The sequence below is a fragment of the Cylas formicarius genome, unplaced genomic scaffold (genome assembly GCF_029955315.1).
Source record: "Cylas formicarius isolate icCylForm1 unplaced genomic scaffold, icCylForm1.1 PGA_scaffold_1__22_contigs__length_36826433, whole genome shotgun sequence".
Taxonomy (NCBI): Eukaryota; Metazoa; Arthropoda; class Insecta; order Coleoptera; family Brentidae; genus Cylas; species Cylas formicarius.
This window is the reverse complement of record NW_026844264.1, coordinates 17278449-17295585: the sequence shown is the minus strand read 5'-3', so window position 1 is coordinate 17295585 and position 17137 is coordinate 17278449. Positions and strand designations below refer to the sequence as shown.

The 17137-nt window shown below is 32.0% G+C and overlaps 3 protein-coding genes across 3 annotated transcripts; all 3 read right to left on the bottom strand.

The window, feature by feature from the left end:
• Positions 1-5705, bottom strand: LOC132697206 (uncharacterized). Its single transcript, XM_060662514.1, has 5 exons — positions 5512-5705; positions 2296-2428; positions 2077-2220; positions 1121-1272; positions 1-264 (listed from the first exon to the last, which is right to left on the bottom strand). Exons 1-5 carry the CDS (start codon positions 5622-5624, stop codon positions 48-50), a joined length of 759 nt encoding a protein of 252 aa, XP_060518497.1. The 5' UTR covers positions 5625-5705; the 3' UTR covers positions 1-47.
• Positions 5706-7831: 2126 nt separating this feature from the next.
• Positions 7832-11323, bottom strand: LOC132696952 (uncharacterized). Its single transcript, XM_060662133.1, has 5 exons — positions 11074-11323; positions 9025-9145; positions 8822-8965; positions 8205-8356; positions 7832-8109 (listed from the first exon to the last, which is right to left on the bottom strand). Exons 1-5 carry the CDS (start codon positions 11256-11258, stop codon positions 7920-7922), a joined length of 792 nt encoding a protein of 263 aa, XP_060518116.1. The 5' UTR covers positions 11259-11323; the 3' UTR covers positions 7832-7919.
• An 809-nt stretch (positions 11324-12132) lies between these two features.
• Positions 12133-17069, bottom strand: LOC132696509 (uncharacterized). The gene is made up of 5 exons (XM_060661368.1): positions 16798-17069; positions 16626-16743; positions 14635-14781; positions 14423-14574; positions 12133-14070 (listed from the first exon to the last, which is right to left on the bottom strand). The coding sequence occupies exons 1-5, from the start codon at positions 17013-17015 to the stop codon at positions 13857-13859; spliced, it is 849 nt and encodes a 282-aa protein (XP_060517351.1). The 5' UTR covers positions 17016-17069; the 3' UTR covers positions 12133-13856.
• Positions 17070-17137: the final 68 nt, after the last annotated feature.

Genomic DNA, 17137 nt, shown 5'->3' with positions numbered 1-17137 from the left:
TTTTAATAATTAATTCAGTTTTATTCAGTTACCAAAGCCCAATGAAACTATTTATAAAAAAGCAACGATGGAGGGACTTCGCTTGGTGGAGTAAATATTCCATCAATGGCGTCGTTGACACTGTCAACAACATCGTTGACGACGCCGAATACAGTACTTTGAATAATTTGTACCAGAAGTGGGTGCAAAACCGTAGTTACCAATTCGCTGAGGATATTTATTACGACGCCTGTGATTCCCGAATCAAATGTGACATCTATTTTACTGAAATAATCAAAACCAAGATATTAATCTTTAAAAGCAAAGTTAAAAGTGGCGGAATCAAATTTGGAGAAGAGTGTAATTAAAAGTCGTTTCTCCTTTTTATTCTTAAGAAAAAAAACGAGTTTAACGCCACTCAAATTGGAGTCATTACATAAATGAAGTGAGATAGATACACCCGCAAATATATAATAAATTAAAGAAATGAATGTGGAATTGTAAATTGAGTAAGTCGGCTCACAAGAAACGAAAACAATCTAGCTGATTAACGGAAAATTTAAATATAAAAGCAAGTATATGTATATCCTAATAACAGAGTAATACAAGGCAGTAGAATAATATCAAACATAATTTTTCTTTTGCCAAAAATGCCCGATTTTAAAATTACACAGTAATAATAAAGTTCTCGTAAAGTAACTCGTAACTCGTACACTTTAGTGAATAATAATTTTAACACAATCTGATTTAACAAATAGTAACAACACTTTGAAAGATTTTCAGCTCTGAGATTTCTATATTATATTGGCAAAGTAACTGTAAATAATGAAACTTTTCGTTTTAGCAGGCAATTCAGAATTTCGTAGAGGAATAAAACGAAAAAAGTTCATTAAAGCCTAGTTGACCGCATTGAAATCCTCACTTCTTTTCTTCTTGTATAAATTGATCATTCGATTCTTTAAATAGTAACTAGACTCCATATTTTCTACGTAATAGTAGCAAAAATCAACTTTAGTGCATTTCTAAATATATTTTCGGTAGCCTACAAAAAAAGGTAGTACAGGTCTTTTTTAAAATTTGCCTTTGTTAAAAAAAATACAGAAAAAAAGAAAGTTTTTGTTTCGCTTTAAAAATAACTTACCCGGTGTTTGTCATTTTCAGCGACTCAACTTTGGCTTTGTATGTGTTAAAGTCGAACGATACAGCAACATCTACTCTGACATCCGATATAGTGCCTGTTATCACACCATTGTACGATATCAAGACCACGCTAACTTTGTATTTATAGGAGAACTAGAAGTTGAATATTAGATTAATTGACTATTTGAACATTCAATAAGCGAGAATGCAATTTTTTATCATCCATGCCGATGAGCCGAAGCTTTGTATTTTACACTCTATCTAGATGGTTTATTAGTAGTTCTTCTCAATTATCTTTAAGTGTCAAAACAACATATTCTAAGGTTCATATCACTCACTGCGTGCAATAATGGCACATATCAAAAAATAGCTATTTTTAGTTAATATCAATATTTTTTGTTTTAAAAAGAGAATAATACAAATCAATATGTAATTAAATGACATATCACTCTAAATTTTGTAATCAGTAGAAGAGTTGATATGAGTTATCTCAATATTTCAGTTTTTATTTTCCTAAACCACTGATTTTCTTATAACCATTATTTTGTGGATGTGCCACTATTGCACCCAGTGGTCGTTTTCTGATTTTCACCGTGCCAAAAGATAATAGAAATAAAACCTTAAAATTGGTGTATTTAAACTACAAGTACATAGCACCTACACATGCAAAATACAAAGCACCACCCTGTAGTAAAATTGTTCGCTCAATTATAATGTCATGTCAAATGACCGTTGACTGCGAAATTTTCATTTCAAATGCATAACTGGCGTGAACGAATAAAGACCTGAATATTTGATAGAAGAGATAGTCTCATTCTCATGTATTGAAACACTTGTTTTTATATTTTCCCTTGAAATTATATCTCATATTATAGTTTAAATTTAAATAGATATATGAATGGATGAATAAATTGTAAATAGCCAAAAATTTGTTTTAGAATTTAAAAATAATCTTACGGATAGCTTGTCGAATTTAATCGGCAGACTCAGAGTCAGCACTTTAGTATCGGGTGAATAAGTTACTGAAACATTTCCATTTCTTGCAAAACTGGACACACCACTAAACGAACCCTCAGTCAGTCTAACTCCACTACCAAGGAGCTGAAAACAAAAGTTATGTCGTTTGAAAATTGTAAAGAGAATAAAAAAGAACGAAAACAACGACAAACAACTTACAGTTTGGTCAACGTCAGCCAGAGCGATAGGATCTAGCCCGTTGCTAAGAGCATACACTCCTATGTTATCAAATAATTTGTCAGCAGCATTATTGACCAAGGCAGTCAACAACGAAGCCGTAAGAGATTTCGAACTGAAATAGAACCGAAAATGGAATTATTTATTGTTTTTAATATTTTAATGGTTTCAATAGTCTTCCCCTCCATTGACTAACACTTGACTTGGAAAGTAGACTTAATTTGATTTATATTTATAATATTTTTATAGAGTTCCAAAATTTATTCTTTGTGAGGCAACAGATGAGATTATAAACCAATTAATTTTACAAAGAAACTTTCACAGGCAACTGTAACATTATTTACAAAACTTCTGGATTCCCCCTGCCAGAGGTTATGTGTGTTAATAGATGTGACCAATTGCTTTTCAATGGGATTATCCAAGGGTGGTCGTTAACATACAATGCAACAAGATTTTTACCTAAAGTTTCGGAATTAAAATACAGGTAAAATTGTGGTCCGTAATAGAAAATAATTTTATACCTACCTGTGTTTAATATTCTTTGGTTTGGTATACTACTTAGTTTAGATTTATTAGTAATCATTCTTGTTTCGTGTGTAATACAGCGTGTGTTGAATCGTGTGCGAATTATGTAAAATATGTGCGAGTCTAGTGTATCTCAGGAGATGCTCACGCCCAAATGCAGAAAAACTATTCTATTGAGACTAACGAAGTTTTAAGCAATGTTTTTTTGACTCTCATTGAACGTGGTGCCAACAAGCAATCATCTTTAGAACATACGGCCACATTGGCGAAAATTCCAACATCAACTGTATGAAAAATTGTGAATAATAATAATTTCTGCGAGGAAAAAAAGAAGCGATGCTGACATTTTCTCGAATGTAGATGAAAATTTAGCAGTTATACGAGGAACAAAGTGTACCTACATCAGATATCTTAATTAGGAGGCTTGAAAAAGATGAAACCGGTGTTAAATGTGGCAGAACAACCTTATGGAAGTGTATTCAACACATGGGTTTTAGATTTTATAAAAGTGACAAAAGGCAAGTTTTAATTTACAGAGAACAACAAAGGCCAATTATTTACTTGGATGAAACCTGGTTTGACACTTATGATACCCAGGAAAAGGATTGGCTTGACTCAACTGATAAGTGTAAAACAAACGCGCCATCAAAAAAACGTAAAAGAATAACTATTTTGCGTGCCGGCTCTAAAGATGGTTGGATGCCAAATGGACTTCCTCTGTCTGCGAAAAATATTAAAGATGCTTCTCTGGATTACCATGAAGACACCACCGCTGATTTATTTGAAAGTTGGTTTAAGAACAAACTAGTTCCAAACATTCCTCCTAATAGCGTCATCGTAATAGACAATGCAAGTTATCACAGTAGACAGTTGACTAAAACCCCTTCCTCATGTGACACAAAAGCAACAATCCAAAACTACATGTATAATAACGACATTTATTTTCACGAAGATTACACCAAAAAGTAATTAATTGAAGTTCTACAAAGCTTGAACCTACAAAAGAAATACGTCTGTGATAATTATGCAAAAAATCTAGGGCATACAGTTTTAAGGCCACTGTACCACTGTATATTTAATCCCATTGAATATGTTTGGCACCAACTGAAATCTGCCATTTGTCGTAACAAAGTTGGACAAATTCTGTTAAACATATAGAAAAAGCAGAAGAATCGTATATCCATATTGCAAATAATATAGAACAAATAAAAATTAGAACAGACGATGATAGCGATAGTGATACTGATATATGATGTGAATAATTTTAAGTAATTTAAGTAGGTAATAAACATAATTTGTAATTTTATTTTAGATTTAAACATAAATACGTACATAAATAAATAAATATTGTTTAATATCTTTCCTAACAAAACCCCAAATAATTAAATTCTAAGCAAAGTAAGCACCTGTTCGGCCATATTTCATTCTTACAGTTTGCCCGAGTCTTTCCTTAATTCGTATCAGTTAGTCACTTTCTTATATCTATGAACAGACTTTAACTGAAACTGTTTGAGTTAAGCTCTGAAGAATGATTGGCGAAACGTTAGCAAGTTCGACTCAACAACAGGAGGAATCCCGAAGTAAATAGTAAATAAGATTTTCTCATTAAATTTGATGGCAAGTGTTATGATACATGAAAGAAAAACTTAATTTTCGAGAAATTTTAATAATATTAAATCTGGTAAAGATATTAACTGATTGTAGTCATCGAAACATTCATGGCACATTTTGTAAAATGCATTTTTTTAGGGTATATATTGGTAGTAGTGTAATGGTTTGCTTGTGACATCGGAGTTGATCCAGAGTAAATAGGTAGAAGTACTCTTTTCCACTCGAAACCTTCTCAAACATTTATTATTTAACGTCTTTACTCGTTTTGAAGTTATTGTAGTTTTTCGAAAATTAAATTTTAGTTTCAACATCATGTATATCCGTCACTTGTCGCATAAGTCTAAATGGAAATAAATTATTTTGAATTTCAATCTTTTTGTGATCAAAAATTTCGCACCACATTTGTAATTTTCATTTGTAGTTCCACCTGTTGCTCTGTGACGAAAAGGTTATAAATACATAATATACATAGGTCATAACACAAATCGTTAGATATACAGTGGGTTCACATTAAGAATTTATATCAGGATGATCGTGCGGTTTGATGAATTAGAGAAAGTTACAACATTATAACTAGTTCGCGGGATGTCATGAAAAAACAAAAATTAGTAAAATCGTTCGATTTTTTCCTTAGCTTTATTTTTAAATGAAATTTAAATTCGTTTCCTCAAATGCATTCCCACGTGTTCACTCTATCCACCATCTTCTTTCGTTTCTCTTATTATTTCTTTGATTATTTTTTGAAAACATTACATAACATATTCAGGAGTATCTAAGAAAATGACAATGCAAAAGAAAAATAATAATAATGCTCAGCAGGCATCAACGAAAGTGAAAATATTAGTGACCGGACAGACACGAAAACTTATAATAAATATTTAGCACCACCAGATAGAGCGGATAAAGTGCGATATATGCAAAGAATTTATATTAAAACTCCTTTCTAAGTAACATCGGATAAATATATTTATATTTCTATTCGTTTGTGAATGCTTCGAACTTGGACGCACCGTATCTAGTCAACGCTTAATTTCAGACTTATAATTTGCTAAGTCTACTTACTCGTATACATATTTAGGGAGTAATCCCTTAATGAAATCAGCTGAGTTTGCAGGAATTCTATATCCGGCGTGTGCGGTAATAATACATGCGAAAAGTAAAAGAACAACTTTCATCTTTTCGGTAGTTAAGACAAAGCACTAATACCCAAATGGATTTTTTTGTCAATATATTGTTACCGACTTATCTGATTTGATCATTTTCGTAAATAGACTTAGTAAAAATCTTAAATTTTGAGTTTTATGAAGTATCAAAGCGTAGACGTCTGTTTATTATCGAATTGCCAATCATATCTTGAAGTAATTGAAAATGCGCATTTCGCGTTAAATGTTTTGCCCACTCCAAATATTTCACAATTAAGATTGAAAAAAAAAAGTTAAGCATCTGGAAGTTTGCAAAAAAATATTCTAGTACGCAGATCACAAACAGCTGAAAGACAAAAAATCTACTACTCCACTAAATTTGTTTCAAGGTTTCAACATTTTAATATTTGTAGTGTGATATTGATTAGGTAAAATTCCACTCAGCTTTGGAATCAATCGATATGATAAGTGATTTTTTTTTCAATGTCATATATCCGAGCTTTCCAAATATGTATTGCTTGTTACGTTTCCTTAAAATGAACCGTTAGCAATTTCAAAAGTGAAAACCATTTATGATGAAAGCATGAAAGCAGTCACAGACATGAACTCTTGGTTGTTGTTGTTAGTGAGTGTGTTGGTAACACCAGTGTCGTCAATTCTTCCACGATGAAACTAATTTTAAGATTAATATTTGGTTGCGTTAGCAATTGACCCGTCCATCGCTGCCACCCAAAGAATGTATTGAAAGTCTCTCCACAGCTATAGAGCCTTATCTAGATTCGTTTCTCTCTCTCTATAGTTTCGACAGTGGCTCCTGCTGCAACTCGTTTACTGTGGTTAAATTAGGTGCAACCGATAGAAACGAGCGAGTTAAGTGCTAGAGATAGTAACCGATAGGCCCTCACATTGGCATTGGTGTTGTCACTGTTTCCTCCTCTTGGCAGAACCTGCATTCAATGTTTTCTTTCATTCCCATTATGGTTAGTTTTGGTTAGTTTTTTTTCTATTAAATTTCTCTCAATAGAATTAGAGGTTTTCGAAAAAAAAAAAGTTTTTTTAATAATATGTGGTATTTGAGAGCCATAACTAATGGTAAAACTAAAAGGTTAATACTGCGCCCCAAAACAATAAAATAAATTATTACATCTCATTAAGCTCGCAAGCATGTAACCTGTGGCAACACGAAAAATTTATTATTTTTTTTATATACCGGGTGACACAAGAATGTGGGAACACTCTATAACTTTTAAACGGCTTGATGTAGCAATTTGAAATTTGGAAGAGTTAATATAGGCTGAATGTCCAATTTTTCTTCCGATTTGAGAGGAAACGACAGTATCTTTGGAATTTTAACTAGCACAACCTATATTTTTTTGAATTTTTGGATTCAGAAGATCATTCTACGTAATTAGGACGGTTTTTCTCTTTTTTTTGTCAAATTTTTATTTAATTTTTCAAATTTATGTGTAGGAGGCTGTGACCATCATAAATACTATTTACCGGTTCACCTGATCATGGGAAAAATGGTAAATGAAACTTTTCTTTACTTGTCTAATAGCAAATAGCATTTAATGCAATAAACTATTATTTGTTTAGGTTAACCTAGTATTTTGAAATAGCACCCTAGAGGGAACAGAACTTTTTAATGGCACTTTTATGGCACCATTTTAACACAAAAATTTTCATAATCCGTTAAAAAATAAGCTCACAGGAAGGAAAAAAACAGATAGTGAATACATTTTTATAAAAACAAAATATTACTTATGTGGCTTTGCTTCTATTCATTATCAATTGTTAAGTCGGAAGATTAAAAATGCAAAAACTCCCGACAAGATCATGCAGTGGAAAGACAAAAAAAACTTAGTATTTAAAAAAAATAAAATTCATGGGAAAATTTCTTCTGAGAAGTGTTATATTAGGGTAAAAAATTGATATGCTTTTGGAATACGGGGATACAGTCCAAAGCTCGCGTAAGTATTGTATGTATAAATACAAGTTAAAATAGCCTACACAAGCTTTCTTGGAAAAAAAAATTGATTGCTTTGTAAATCACAAAGTCGTCGTGCCTAACCTAATTCTATTTTTTGATTATGTGAAGGACTAAGAGTGTCAGTCTGCGTTCCTCACAATGATAACAAAATTTGTTTCCTTTTTCCTTGTTTCTCCTTTTTTTGTAGCTGAGTGATCGATAATCAATAAATAATTGAATAAATATTGAATGTTATAATAAAAACAGCTGCTTTGCTGCGCACATACTTTATTTTATTACTGATATAGAATTAGTAGTTTTCTGTAGGTTTGGAACCATGACGATCTGGCAATGCCAGGTTATGTTTGTGGATTTAGCGCTGATTGAATAACATCATTGATACTGCCCACCAATGAATTTATCGGACCTTTGACAGCGTTCGTAACCATACTAAGTATCAGTGGATGCAGAATTGTTGTGGTTATTGTGCTAAAAGCATTAGTCAACCAGTCGATACCGCTGTTACCGGACAATTTAACGCTGATCGTTCTGAAAAACAAAATCAACATTAATCTCCGATTCTACTATATAATATATACTATACTATACTACTATATAGTTAAATTTCTTTAATTTAGGCCTACCCTGTTTTGCTCAAATCAATAGTGTCCACGAATGCAGCGTAGTTAGCCATATCGAATCCAAGTTTGACATGAATTTTTGCCTTTGATACCGTTCCGTGAACATGTCCAGTAGAACTAATAAAGAGAACCTTGGAGTGATACTTGTAAATAAACTAAAAAAAAATCTTTTGTCACTAATAGTGATGGATTTTAAGATTTACCATAATATACGGAGTGTTATAAATTGGATAAATCTTCAAATATATTTGATTCCAACTCGACACACAACACAGTAAAAGAAATGTATTAACCACAATTAACCAAACATATAAAGGAGTTTTATAATATACATAATATGATTATCATATAAGAAGTTTTCGAGATTAAAACAAAAGAAATTTACAAATCACTGTCGAGTCAAGGTCAATTATCGTAAAAATGATTGTTTTTTAGTAATAAAGAACAGCAAAAATTCAAAAAAACTTATAAAAATATAATTTAAAAAATTTTGATCTTTATAATATTGAAATATATAGCATTACAATAACTAACATGGGATTTGAACCACTCTCGGCCATCGGATACCTATCTATATGCAGTATGTAGTGTAATGTAGAATATTTCACTAATCAACTTACAGCAATTTCTTGGAAACGTAGAATCATCTCAAAAGCAACTTTGTTAGTATCTCTGTTGTACGTAAGCGTTGCATCTTCGTACCTTGTCATGGTGTTTAAACCGCTCATGGAACCTTCTAATAAATTAAGCTTGCCAACACCAATCTACAAGCATAACATTTCCTTAAAAATGACATCTATATGCAATTTAAGCTTAATTATACCGATATATCATCTTGATCCGGTAATGTTATATTATCTAAGCCGGTTGTCTCAATGGTGATGACAATATTGGCCACAAGATCATCCATAAAATCATTCAAATAGGCAACATCTATATCGTCGCTATAATAATAATAATAATAACAATATCTCGTATTAGTAGAGGATGCGGATCATTCTTTTCCGTGATAAAATAATTTTTTTTAATAATAAAACTTATTGATTAATCAAATGAGAAATGATTGACAGTCTATATCTTAGCAACACTATTTTTAATTAAAAATTAATTAATTTCATTTTTTTTCTTGGTTACCGTGGGTATTTTTCTTTATAAATAAAGGCTCCAAAATAATTTTAAGTGGGGGAATATATTTATCTTTGTCTTATACACAGAGAACTAAACACACGCCTTTCTCTTTCTGGCAAGAGTCTTATGCGCAGCTGTTATTGTACATCCTTCGCTGCCGTACATGAATAAAGATATAGCGCTCGCAGTCACACTTTATTTTTACATGAAATGATTGAAACTTTAGATCGTGTCAATCATTAGCTTTGCCACGACTTGTAAAGTCAATCATATATCGTAGGGTTCGTAATAAAATTCTGTATATTTACATATTTAATTTTTAAAGAAAAAGGATGAGGGTAAATCACTACATCCGATTACCTGTTTACACCTGGTTGACACGTATTGTTGCCTAAAAAAAGGTAGTCAAACATTGTATGGCATTTTCTATACACTTTTTTTCTTTGATTGAAACTAAATTTATAAAGAAAAATACTGACGGTAACCAAGAAAAAAAATGAAATTAATTAATTTTTAATTAAAAATAGTCTTGCTAAGATATAGACTGTCAATCATTTCTCATTTGATTAATCAACAAGTTTTATTATTAAAAGAAAATATTTTATCATGGAAAAGAATGAGGGGTGTTGTTCTTGAATCGGATCTTAGACTATATAAATTTCAGAACCAATCAAAACAGAAAAATAACGAATTTTTTCATATTTGAAGTAAGTTTCACTAACCTAATCGGTTAATGATTATGTGACAAGCAGCAAATAAAGTAAACTAACCAAACCAAAACTAACCAAATGAGGCAAAATTGAATGGGAATTCTTTGTTCAGCAAACAAATTTTAAAGAGAAGGAAAGAAAGATAAATGAGAATCAAAAATAAAATGAAATTAGTATTGCGTCACAAATTTCCAAATTTGTAAAAAAAATATAATGAATGTTATGTGAGAAAACAATGTGGTTTTACAATATTTTTTCCTGTCTATCGTAATAAGATATTTATATTTTAACATATCAACATTCAACCAACTGTTCTAAAAATCGTATCGCGCCATCCTCATCAGAAAATGATAATAAATGAAATTATCATAAACAGAAAAGAACTCTCATAATATGTGGTGCAGACTTTAAGTCGGTTTTATTTGCGGAAAAAGAACTGCTACCTATGTTATTACCTATAATGTCCTTTAAACAGGCTTCAAAACTAGTCTGGAACGAGCCATACCACTTAATAAAGGCTAAAAGACATTTCTTGTTTACCGCTATAGTAACTTGACCGATTGAAGTTGTTAAATGTGCTAAAAATCTAAAACATTATAACATTTTATGTATAACTTACTTCAAAAATTAAAAAAGATGTTTATTCGTTGTATACAATGTATGATGGTTGTTTTAAACTGAATGGTTTCAAATTTTATTTAAATGACCATCCGCTCTTTCAAATGCCACCAAAATATTAAAATCTGTTAAATCTGTTAAAACATACGAAAAAAAAAATATCGCAATATTTCTAAAGCTATTTGACGCTATTTTCGTGGTTTAGTCCCACTTTTCGTCATAATTTAAGTTTTATTTCGTCATAGCACTCGAAAAAATAATTTTAAACTATTGCTCCTGCGTACTACACGCCATGCCGAGATACAACTACAGTCTATTGTTATCTGGACATACTGTATATTACGATTTCGATTCTCATAACAACAAGACGTTGGTCCTATAAGCTTTCGATAATTTTATCTGAGAGATCTACTCACCCATCAAGCATTTTGAAATCATGGCGTTCATTCTTCAATCCAGACAAAATTCGTTTTTTGACTACTTTTTCTAATGCGTCCCTCAAGTCCAAGTGCGAAATAAGACTTCCCCTAACTCCATCAAGAGGGAAAATGTGGGCCAAAGAAGTAGAAACGAGAGCCAGAAACGCGAATATCAACTTCATGGCGAATAGAATTTTTGTCAAACGAAACCCTTGCGTTGTTCGATTTTAAGATATATTTGCATTATCGCCAACTGTCACATTGTTCTGCCAAGTACCTCCTTATCGCAATAAAAAACAAGTGTTCAAGTATTATAAATATTGATAATACTAATAAGAATTTTATATTGCGTTTTAGGTGGAGATTAATAACAAATCATCTTTAACATCCTCTGTTATATGGTTTTTATTTATTGCATATTGCTAAAATTTTTAAAGTTTTATGCCAAATTTGACAACTTGTGGGTAGAATTAGAGGCTGGAAATATTCAAGAAAATATTTGAGTCGGTTATTTGGAAAAGTATTAACACCTATGAGAGAAGCTTATTATAAAACTTTGTTATAAATTTTTAGATACTTCATGTCGTAATGATATAAAACACTTGATATTACCCATACTTATATTAAAAACATAATTGTCATACTTCGCTTTTATATTCAGTGCTCATCTAGATCACAATTTTTTTATTTTTAATAAAGACAAATTTATTATTATATCGATAAGTTAACGTATTTTTGTATATGACTAATAAAAACGAATATAACGGAAAAACCTGAGTCGCCAGGAATACATGGAAAGTTTAACAAAAGTAGCAGATGGCAGAAAGCAATAAAGTAGATTCAAGGTGGTTCCTATTCAAAAAATCAGTGAAGATAGAGTTTAAGTTTCGTCCAGTTGGCAAGACTTCGAAAAATCCCCCGTATGAAATAGTTGCTTACTTGCTTAACTGAAATTTGAGCTATACATTTCTGATATTATAAAACATGAGGATGGAGGATAGGATACCAGATAAAAGAAAAACACGTTTTTTAAAATATTTTTTATATTTTCCCAATAGCAACACCTATATAATTGAGAATAATTCTTTTTTTCTAAATTGTTCTAAGAAGGGAGATATTATTCTACTTATATGTATTCAACAATTTTAACAAATTCAAAAAATCCTAACAAGCATTTTGACGTAACACTTACTTGGTCATAGGCGCCCCGACGTCGGCAGCCGACGCCATATTGCGTACTTGATAATTTCTTAATTAATTAATGTTTATAAGAAACTAAGGTATTTTCTAAAAGATAATTTTTCAAATTCCTGAGTGGAATATCCTTGCAAACGGAAATTTTACACAAAACACGGTTAAAGTAGAAGGAAAAAATGAGTGAGATTTCAAAACAATTACAAAAAAAGTGTTTTTTTTATTTTGCAGAAATAAAAATTTTTGCAAAATTTTAATTGAAGTTGTAAAAGATAACCATAAAATCTCAAAAATGTTGTTAACTGATTAAAAAAAACCTCGCGGTGTGCATTCGAAAGTTGGTGCAGTCACTAAATGTACCAGTTTTCACTATTACCAGCCGCCAGTTAATAAAAATACCACGAAAAAACACGTGTGCGTCTGCAGGGCGTCGGCAGTTTAGAGAATTCCAATGTGGGCCAAAATGGCAACTTCCAGTCATTTGAGTTACATTAATTTCAACAACGAATAAAGGTCCACAGTAACAGATATTCTATATTGTGCACCTACTACTTTCGAAGGGTGGCAGGCACATTTTACAATAATTTTACCTTCGTCAGTGTTAATTATTTGTGGAAGATGGCACATGTATATAATTGTATTTAAATTATGATGTAGAAATGTTTTGTGGAAGATGAAGTCCAATTTTAATAGGATCCACTCCAAAAATCGATAATTTAGAGGACATAGTGGACATTGTGCCTTACAATACAAATCCAAGTAAAACTTTCTTCAAGGTATTTCTTTTGTCTATTTTTCCACTAGACCTAATGTTCGGTACTATGTACGCAACATAGTAGGCGAGTGACCCGGCTTCGCGAGTCCATCGTAGGCCGCCGGCCCCTGGAATGCTTTGATCAGATGCCGATCCAGACCGGCGAAAATAGTTGGATACAGTTCGATGAGTCTCTCTGGCAAGAAGTCGCGAAAAAGAGTTAAGAGTCAACATTCATCTACCGGGCTATGTTAATTAATTTATAGAATGTTAGTCCTTTGTTTTCTTTAGAAAATGTAATTTATTTTCATCAATTAAAAAAAATCGTTTATCAAGAAATTTGTGTAGTGATTTATCGAGCGCACGGGTCACTCATCGAAATCCCAAACACCCAAACCTTGAATTACATTGACTTTATTTGGAAACACATAAAACTCTTCGGTTATCGACCATGTACATTTACAGCTTTTGTATTTCGTACCTGAAGGACCAGGAACAAGTAAGATTATGGTTAACTTCACATCACTGCCAGAAAATTATACCATGGCTGACGGAAAAGAAAGGTACAAATATTTTTCAAGGAAAATTCCACGGGTGGCTGTAATACTGTTTACAAATCTTCTGATTGACGTTAACACTTAACTTAAGTAAAAGAGATCCAAATGAAAACGAAATGCAATGTCGGCAAGGATGGGCCCTAAGTTAGAATTTTTTTTTAAACAAGAAACACCCACATGGCAAGCAGTGAATTTGTTGGTACAATGCTTTATTATTTGCAACACATACTTTTTAAAACTTAAAATATGAATAACGCAACACGACGTGTTTTAAGTTATAAAGTATAAACCATATTGGGTGGTACCTCCGGGTGTAATATACTGTCGATGACGTCATTGATTTGTCCGACAGCGTCCTGAATCGGGTGCGCGATGACCAGATCGACAATAGTAAGGATTATTCCTTTGAAAAATGTGGTTATTACTCCGCTCATAAGGTCGATTAACCAATCCACGAGACCATTACCAGTGAACTGAAGACTAATCGACCTAAGTACAAAAAATGTAAGCTCCTTATACTAGTCAACGAGGTTTGAGAGAATGTTAATTTCAACAACAATATTTTGAAGTCTTTTCTGTGTGTATTCGCATTTGCCATTGTAAAGCAAAGTATCCCTGTTCCTATTTAAATCTTGTACTAGAACACTTCATTCAAAACGCTCTTGTTATTTTTATATGTTATGTTTTTACTCCTCTGATTCTAAAAACGACATCAAGCTAAAACCTTATTTTTATAATTTCAACGCCTCAGTCTTCTGAAACTATACCATTGAGATCTGAAATCTCATTTCCTACCTCATCCTTCAATATTCACTTAGAATTATTGTATGTGTATACTAACCCCGTGTCCCTTACGTCGGCTTTGTCCACAAAAGCATGGTATGTTTTGAAATTAAAGCCCATAGTCAAGTCCATTCTGGCATTCGTAATTTTAACGTTAACTTTTCCCGAAACGCCCAACAGCAAAGCTTGGGCGTGGTAATCATAGGTTGCCTAAATTAGTAACTATATATTAATCTACCTGAATTAAGCATAAAAAATTATTGTTCTTACCAACAGCGTTTTAAAAGATAGTGGCAACGTTAATTGCATTATTTTTGTTTCTGAATTGTATGAGATGATCACATCGTTGTATCTTGAGATTGTGGAGGTTTCCTGGAGCCATCCGTTAGATAAAGTAACTGACCCAAGGGGGGGAAGCTGTGCATGGAAGAATAATATAAAAATATATAGATTAGTATCCTCTTAATAAAAATATATTTAACTATTCCATTTACCATGATTTCCATTGTGCTATTAATAACCGAAAATTTGCAAAAGTCCTTACGGCGCACTAAAGAAAATTGGTAAAACCTTAGCTTATTTAAACCACACAGGTCTATAGCGATTTTGATGTTTGAATATTGGTATATTTTTGGGGGCCCTTTTTCCAAAAAATGCCATATTTTTCCTCTATCACGTCATTTTTTTTTATAACACTCTAATCTTAAAAATGTTTGTTCCGTGTTAGGCATGATTTTTTAATGAATTGATTTTTATGAACTTAAATGTGATTCGGCAACACTGGGTAATATTACATTTCCCTGCAAAGCAACAGATTTGTCGCAGAAGCGTCAATAGAGCATTGCAACCTGCTTATGCGCAGTATGGTTGTATTGGTCGTCGTGATGGTGGTATGTTCGGGACTGTTGTCTTCGTTTTTTTCCTAGTGTTCTAGAACGTATAAAGACATTGTGTGAACAATCCAAATAACTTTTGTTGTATCTGTGGTAGTGTCGTAGTAAAGCAAATGCAAACTATAACTTCTTTTGTGAAAAATGTAGACCACGCTTATTTTGGTGTACAAATTGGCAACCAAGACAAGTCGTGGGCTCCTCATACTATTTGTTCCATTTGCGTTGAACCATTAAGAAACTGACAAAAAGGTAGGAAGAAATGTTTAAGCTTTGGTGTTCCTATGGTATGGCGAAAGTCCAGGAATCACAGTGAACAGAACGGAACAAATAAAAAAGAAATTGCTTATCAAATCTTGACTCTGCTATTCGACCAGTTCCTCATAGACCGGTACATACCTACCGCCTCAAAGGAACTAGAAAACGTCATATCGTCAGAATCCGAGGAATCTAATTCCGACCAAGATGACTCAGATTTCACAACAGATTTCAGAGAGCCCGAAGTGTTTAACCAGAGCGAATCAAATGATTTAGTTTGGGTTTTGCACCATCCAAAGGATTGCATCCGAATTGTTAGCGTCCAGACTTCGTGACAAGCATTTAGTGGCGTACCTGGCGTCACATTAAGCTTTTGCCGGAGTATCGAAAAAAAGTTATGTAAATATTTTACTCAAGACGGGTTAGTGTATTCCAAAAATATTCCTGAAAAGGATCTTAACTAAGATTCCACTTTTTTACTGAATAAAAAATAAATTATTTTAGAAAAATTGTTTTTTTCTTTTAATTTTTGCAAAAAAACCTTACGTGATTTTTAAAATCAGAATACCAAAATTATATAAAATCAGTTTTCAAAATAAAAATGTTTTATTTTGTAGACCTGTGTTATCAATTCTCATGGATTACAAGCGAAACAGAGACCAAACAAAAAATGCCGTCGAAAAAAGTTTAGCGAGAAAATATTTTTGAAAATACCTCTTTGTTCTGCTCATCACTTATTAATTAGGTGTGCAATTCTACAATTGTTTTCATGATATTTTCGGTATTTACTTTACATTACAGTATCTAATTGTTTTCTTTTTTACCTTTTCTTCGAATATTAAACTGATCTTGAATCAAATTTCACATGGTTTTCAAAATATTGATTTGCTTAATTGATAACCGCTACATATGGGGTGTCAAATTATAATGTCAAAAATTCAAAATAAAAAATTGATGGCTAAATAAATTTTCTAACTGAAAATTGATTAATTAATTGATTAATTAAATACTATTTTTAAACGTAAATCATTGTTAATGCTAAAGAGAGAGAGAGAGAGAGAGAGAGAGAGAGAGAGAGAGAGAGAGAGAGAGAGAGAGAGATCAATTACTTACTCCCAGCACTTCTTGGGACAATTCCATTGGATCCAATCCGGCCTCAACTATTAGCTTCTTCACGTTTCCCAGAATTTGATCGGTATAATTATTCATTTGGGCCTGTATAATGCCCGCCCTTAAAATAAACACAATCTTATTATAGTAGTTGAATTTAATAAAATAGTCTTACCTTAGTTCATTGAAATACATAACTTCGAACATGTTCTTCAAAAGTAAAAAATTACTTTTCGAAGTCGGTATTTTTAAATTGCCATTCAATAAATTGTGGGGCAAAAAATGTTCATTACTTCCTCCAAATGTAGTTGAAGGAACAATGGAAAATATTAGACAAAAAATTATGTTGTTCATGTTGAACAAAATCTTTTCCGACACAATATTATTTACCATTTCAATTCAGTGGAGTACAATGTTCTAGTAGCAAAACGCCAAAACGAAGTTGCATCAATGATAAATTTTCAGATATAAAAACATTGTATTTTTACTAATTATATCTGATAGTAAACAACGTG

Bases quoted from the DNA above. Each gene is read 5' to 3' on its own strand.
- LOC132697206 (XM_060662514.1), bottom strand. From the start codon at position 5,624: ATGAAAGTTGTTCTTTTACTTTTCGCATGTATTATTACCGCACACGCC. The intron at 2,221-2,295 runs GTAAGTTGTTTG...TTTTGTTTTCAG, and splicing joins TGGCTGACGTTGACCAAACT to CTCCTTGGTAGTGGAGTTAG. The intron at 265-1,120 runs GTAAGTTATTTT...TGATTATTTCAG, and splicing joins CTGAAAATGACAAACACCGG to TAAAATAGATGTCACATTTG.
- LOC132696952 (XM_060662133.1), bottom strand. From the start codon at position 11,258: ATGAAGTTGATATTCGCGTTTCTGGCTCTCGTTTCTACTTCTTTGGCC. The intron at 9,146-11,073 runs GTGAGTAGATCT...TTATTATTATAG, and splicing joins GATTTCAAAATGCTTGATGG to CGACGATATAGATGTTGCCT. The intron at 8,966-9,024 runs GTATAATTAAGC...TTATGCTTGTAG, and splicing joins CGGATCAAGATGATATATCG to ATTGGTGTTGGCAAGCTTAA.
- LOC132696509 (XM_060661368.1), bottom strand. From the start codon at position 17,015: ATGGTAAATAATATTGTGTCGGAAAAGATTTTGTTCAACATGAACAAC. The intron at 16,744-16,797 runs GTAAGACTATTT...GTTTATTTTAAG, and splicing joins ATGTATTTCAATGAACTAAG to GGCGGGCATTATACAGGCCC. The intron at 14,071-14,422 runs GTTAGTATACAC...TTTTGTACTTAG, and splicing joins GCCGACGTAAGGGACACGGG to GTCGATTAGTCTTCAGTTCA.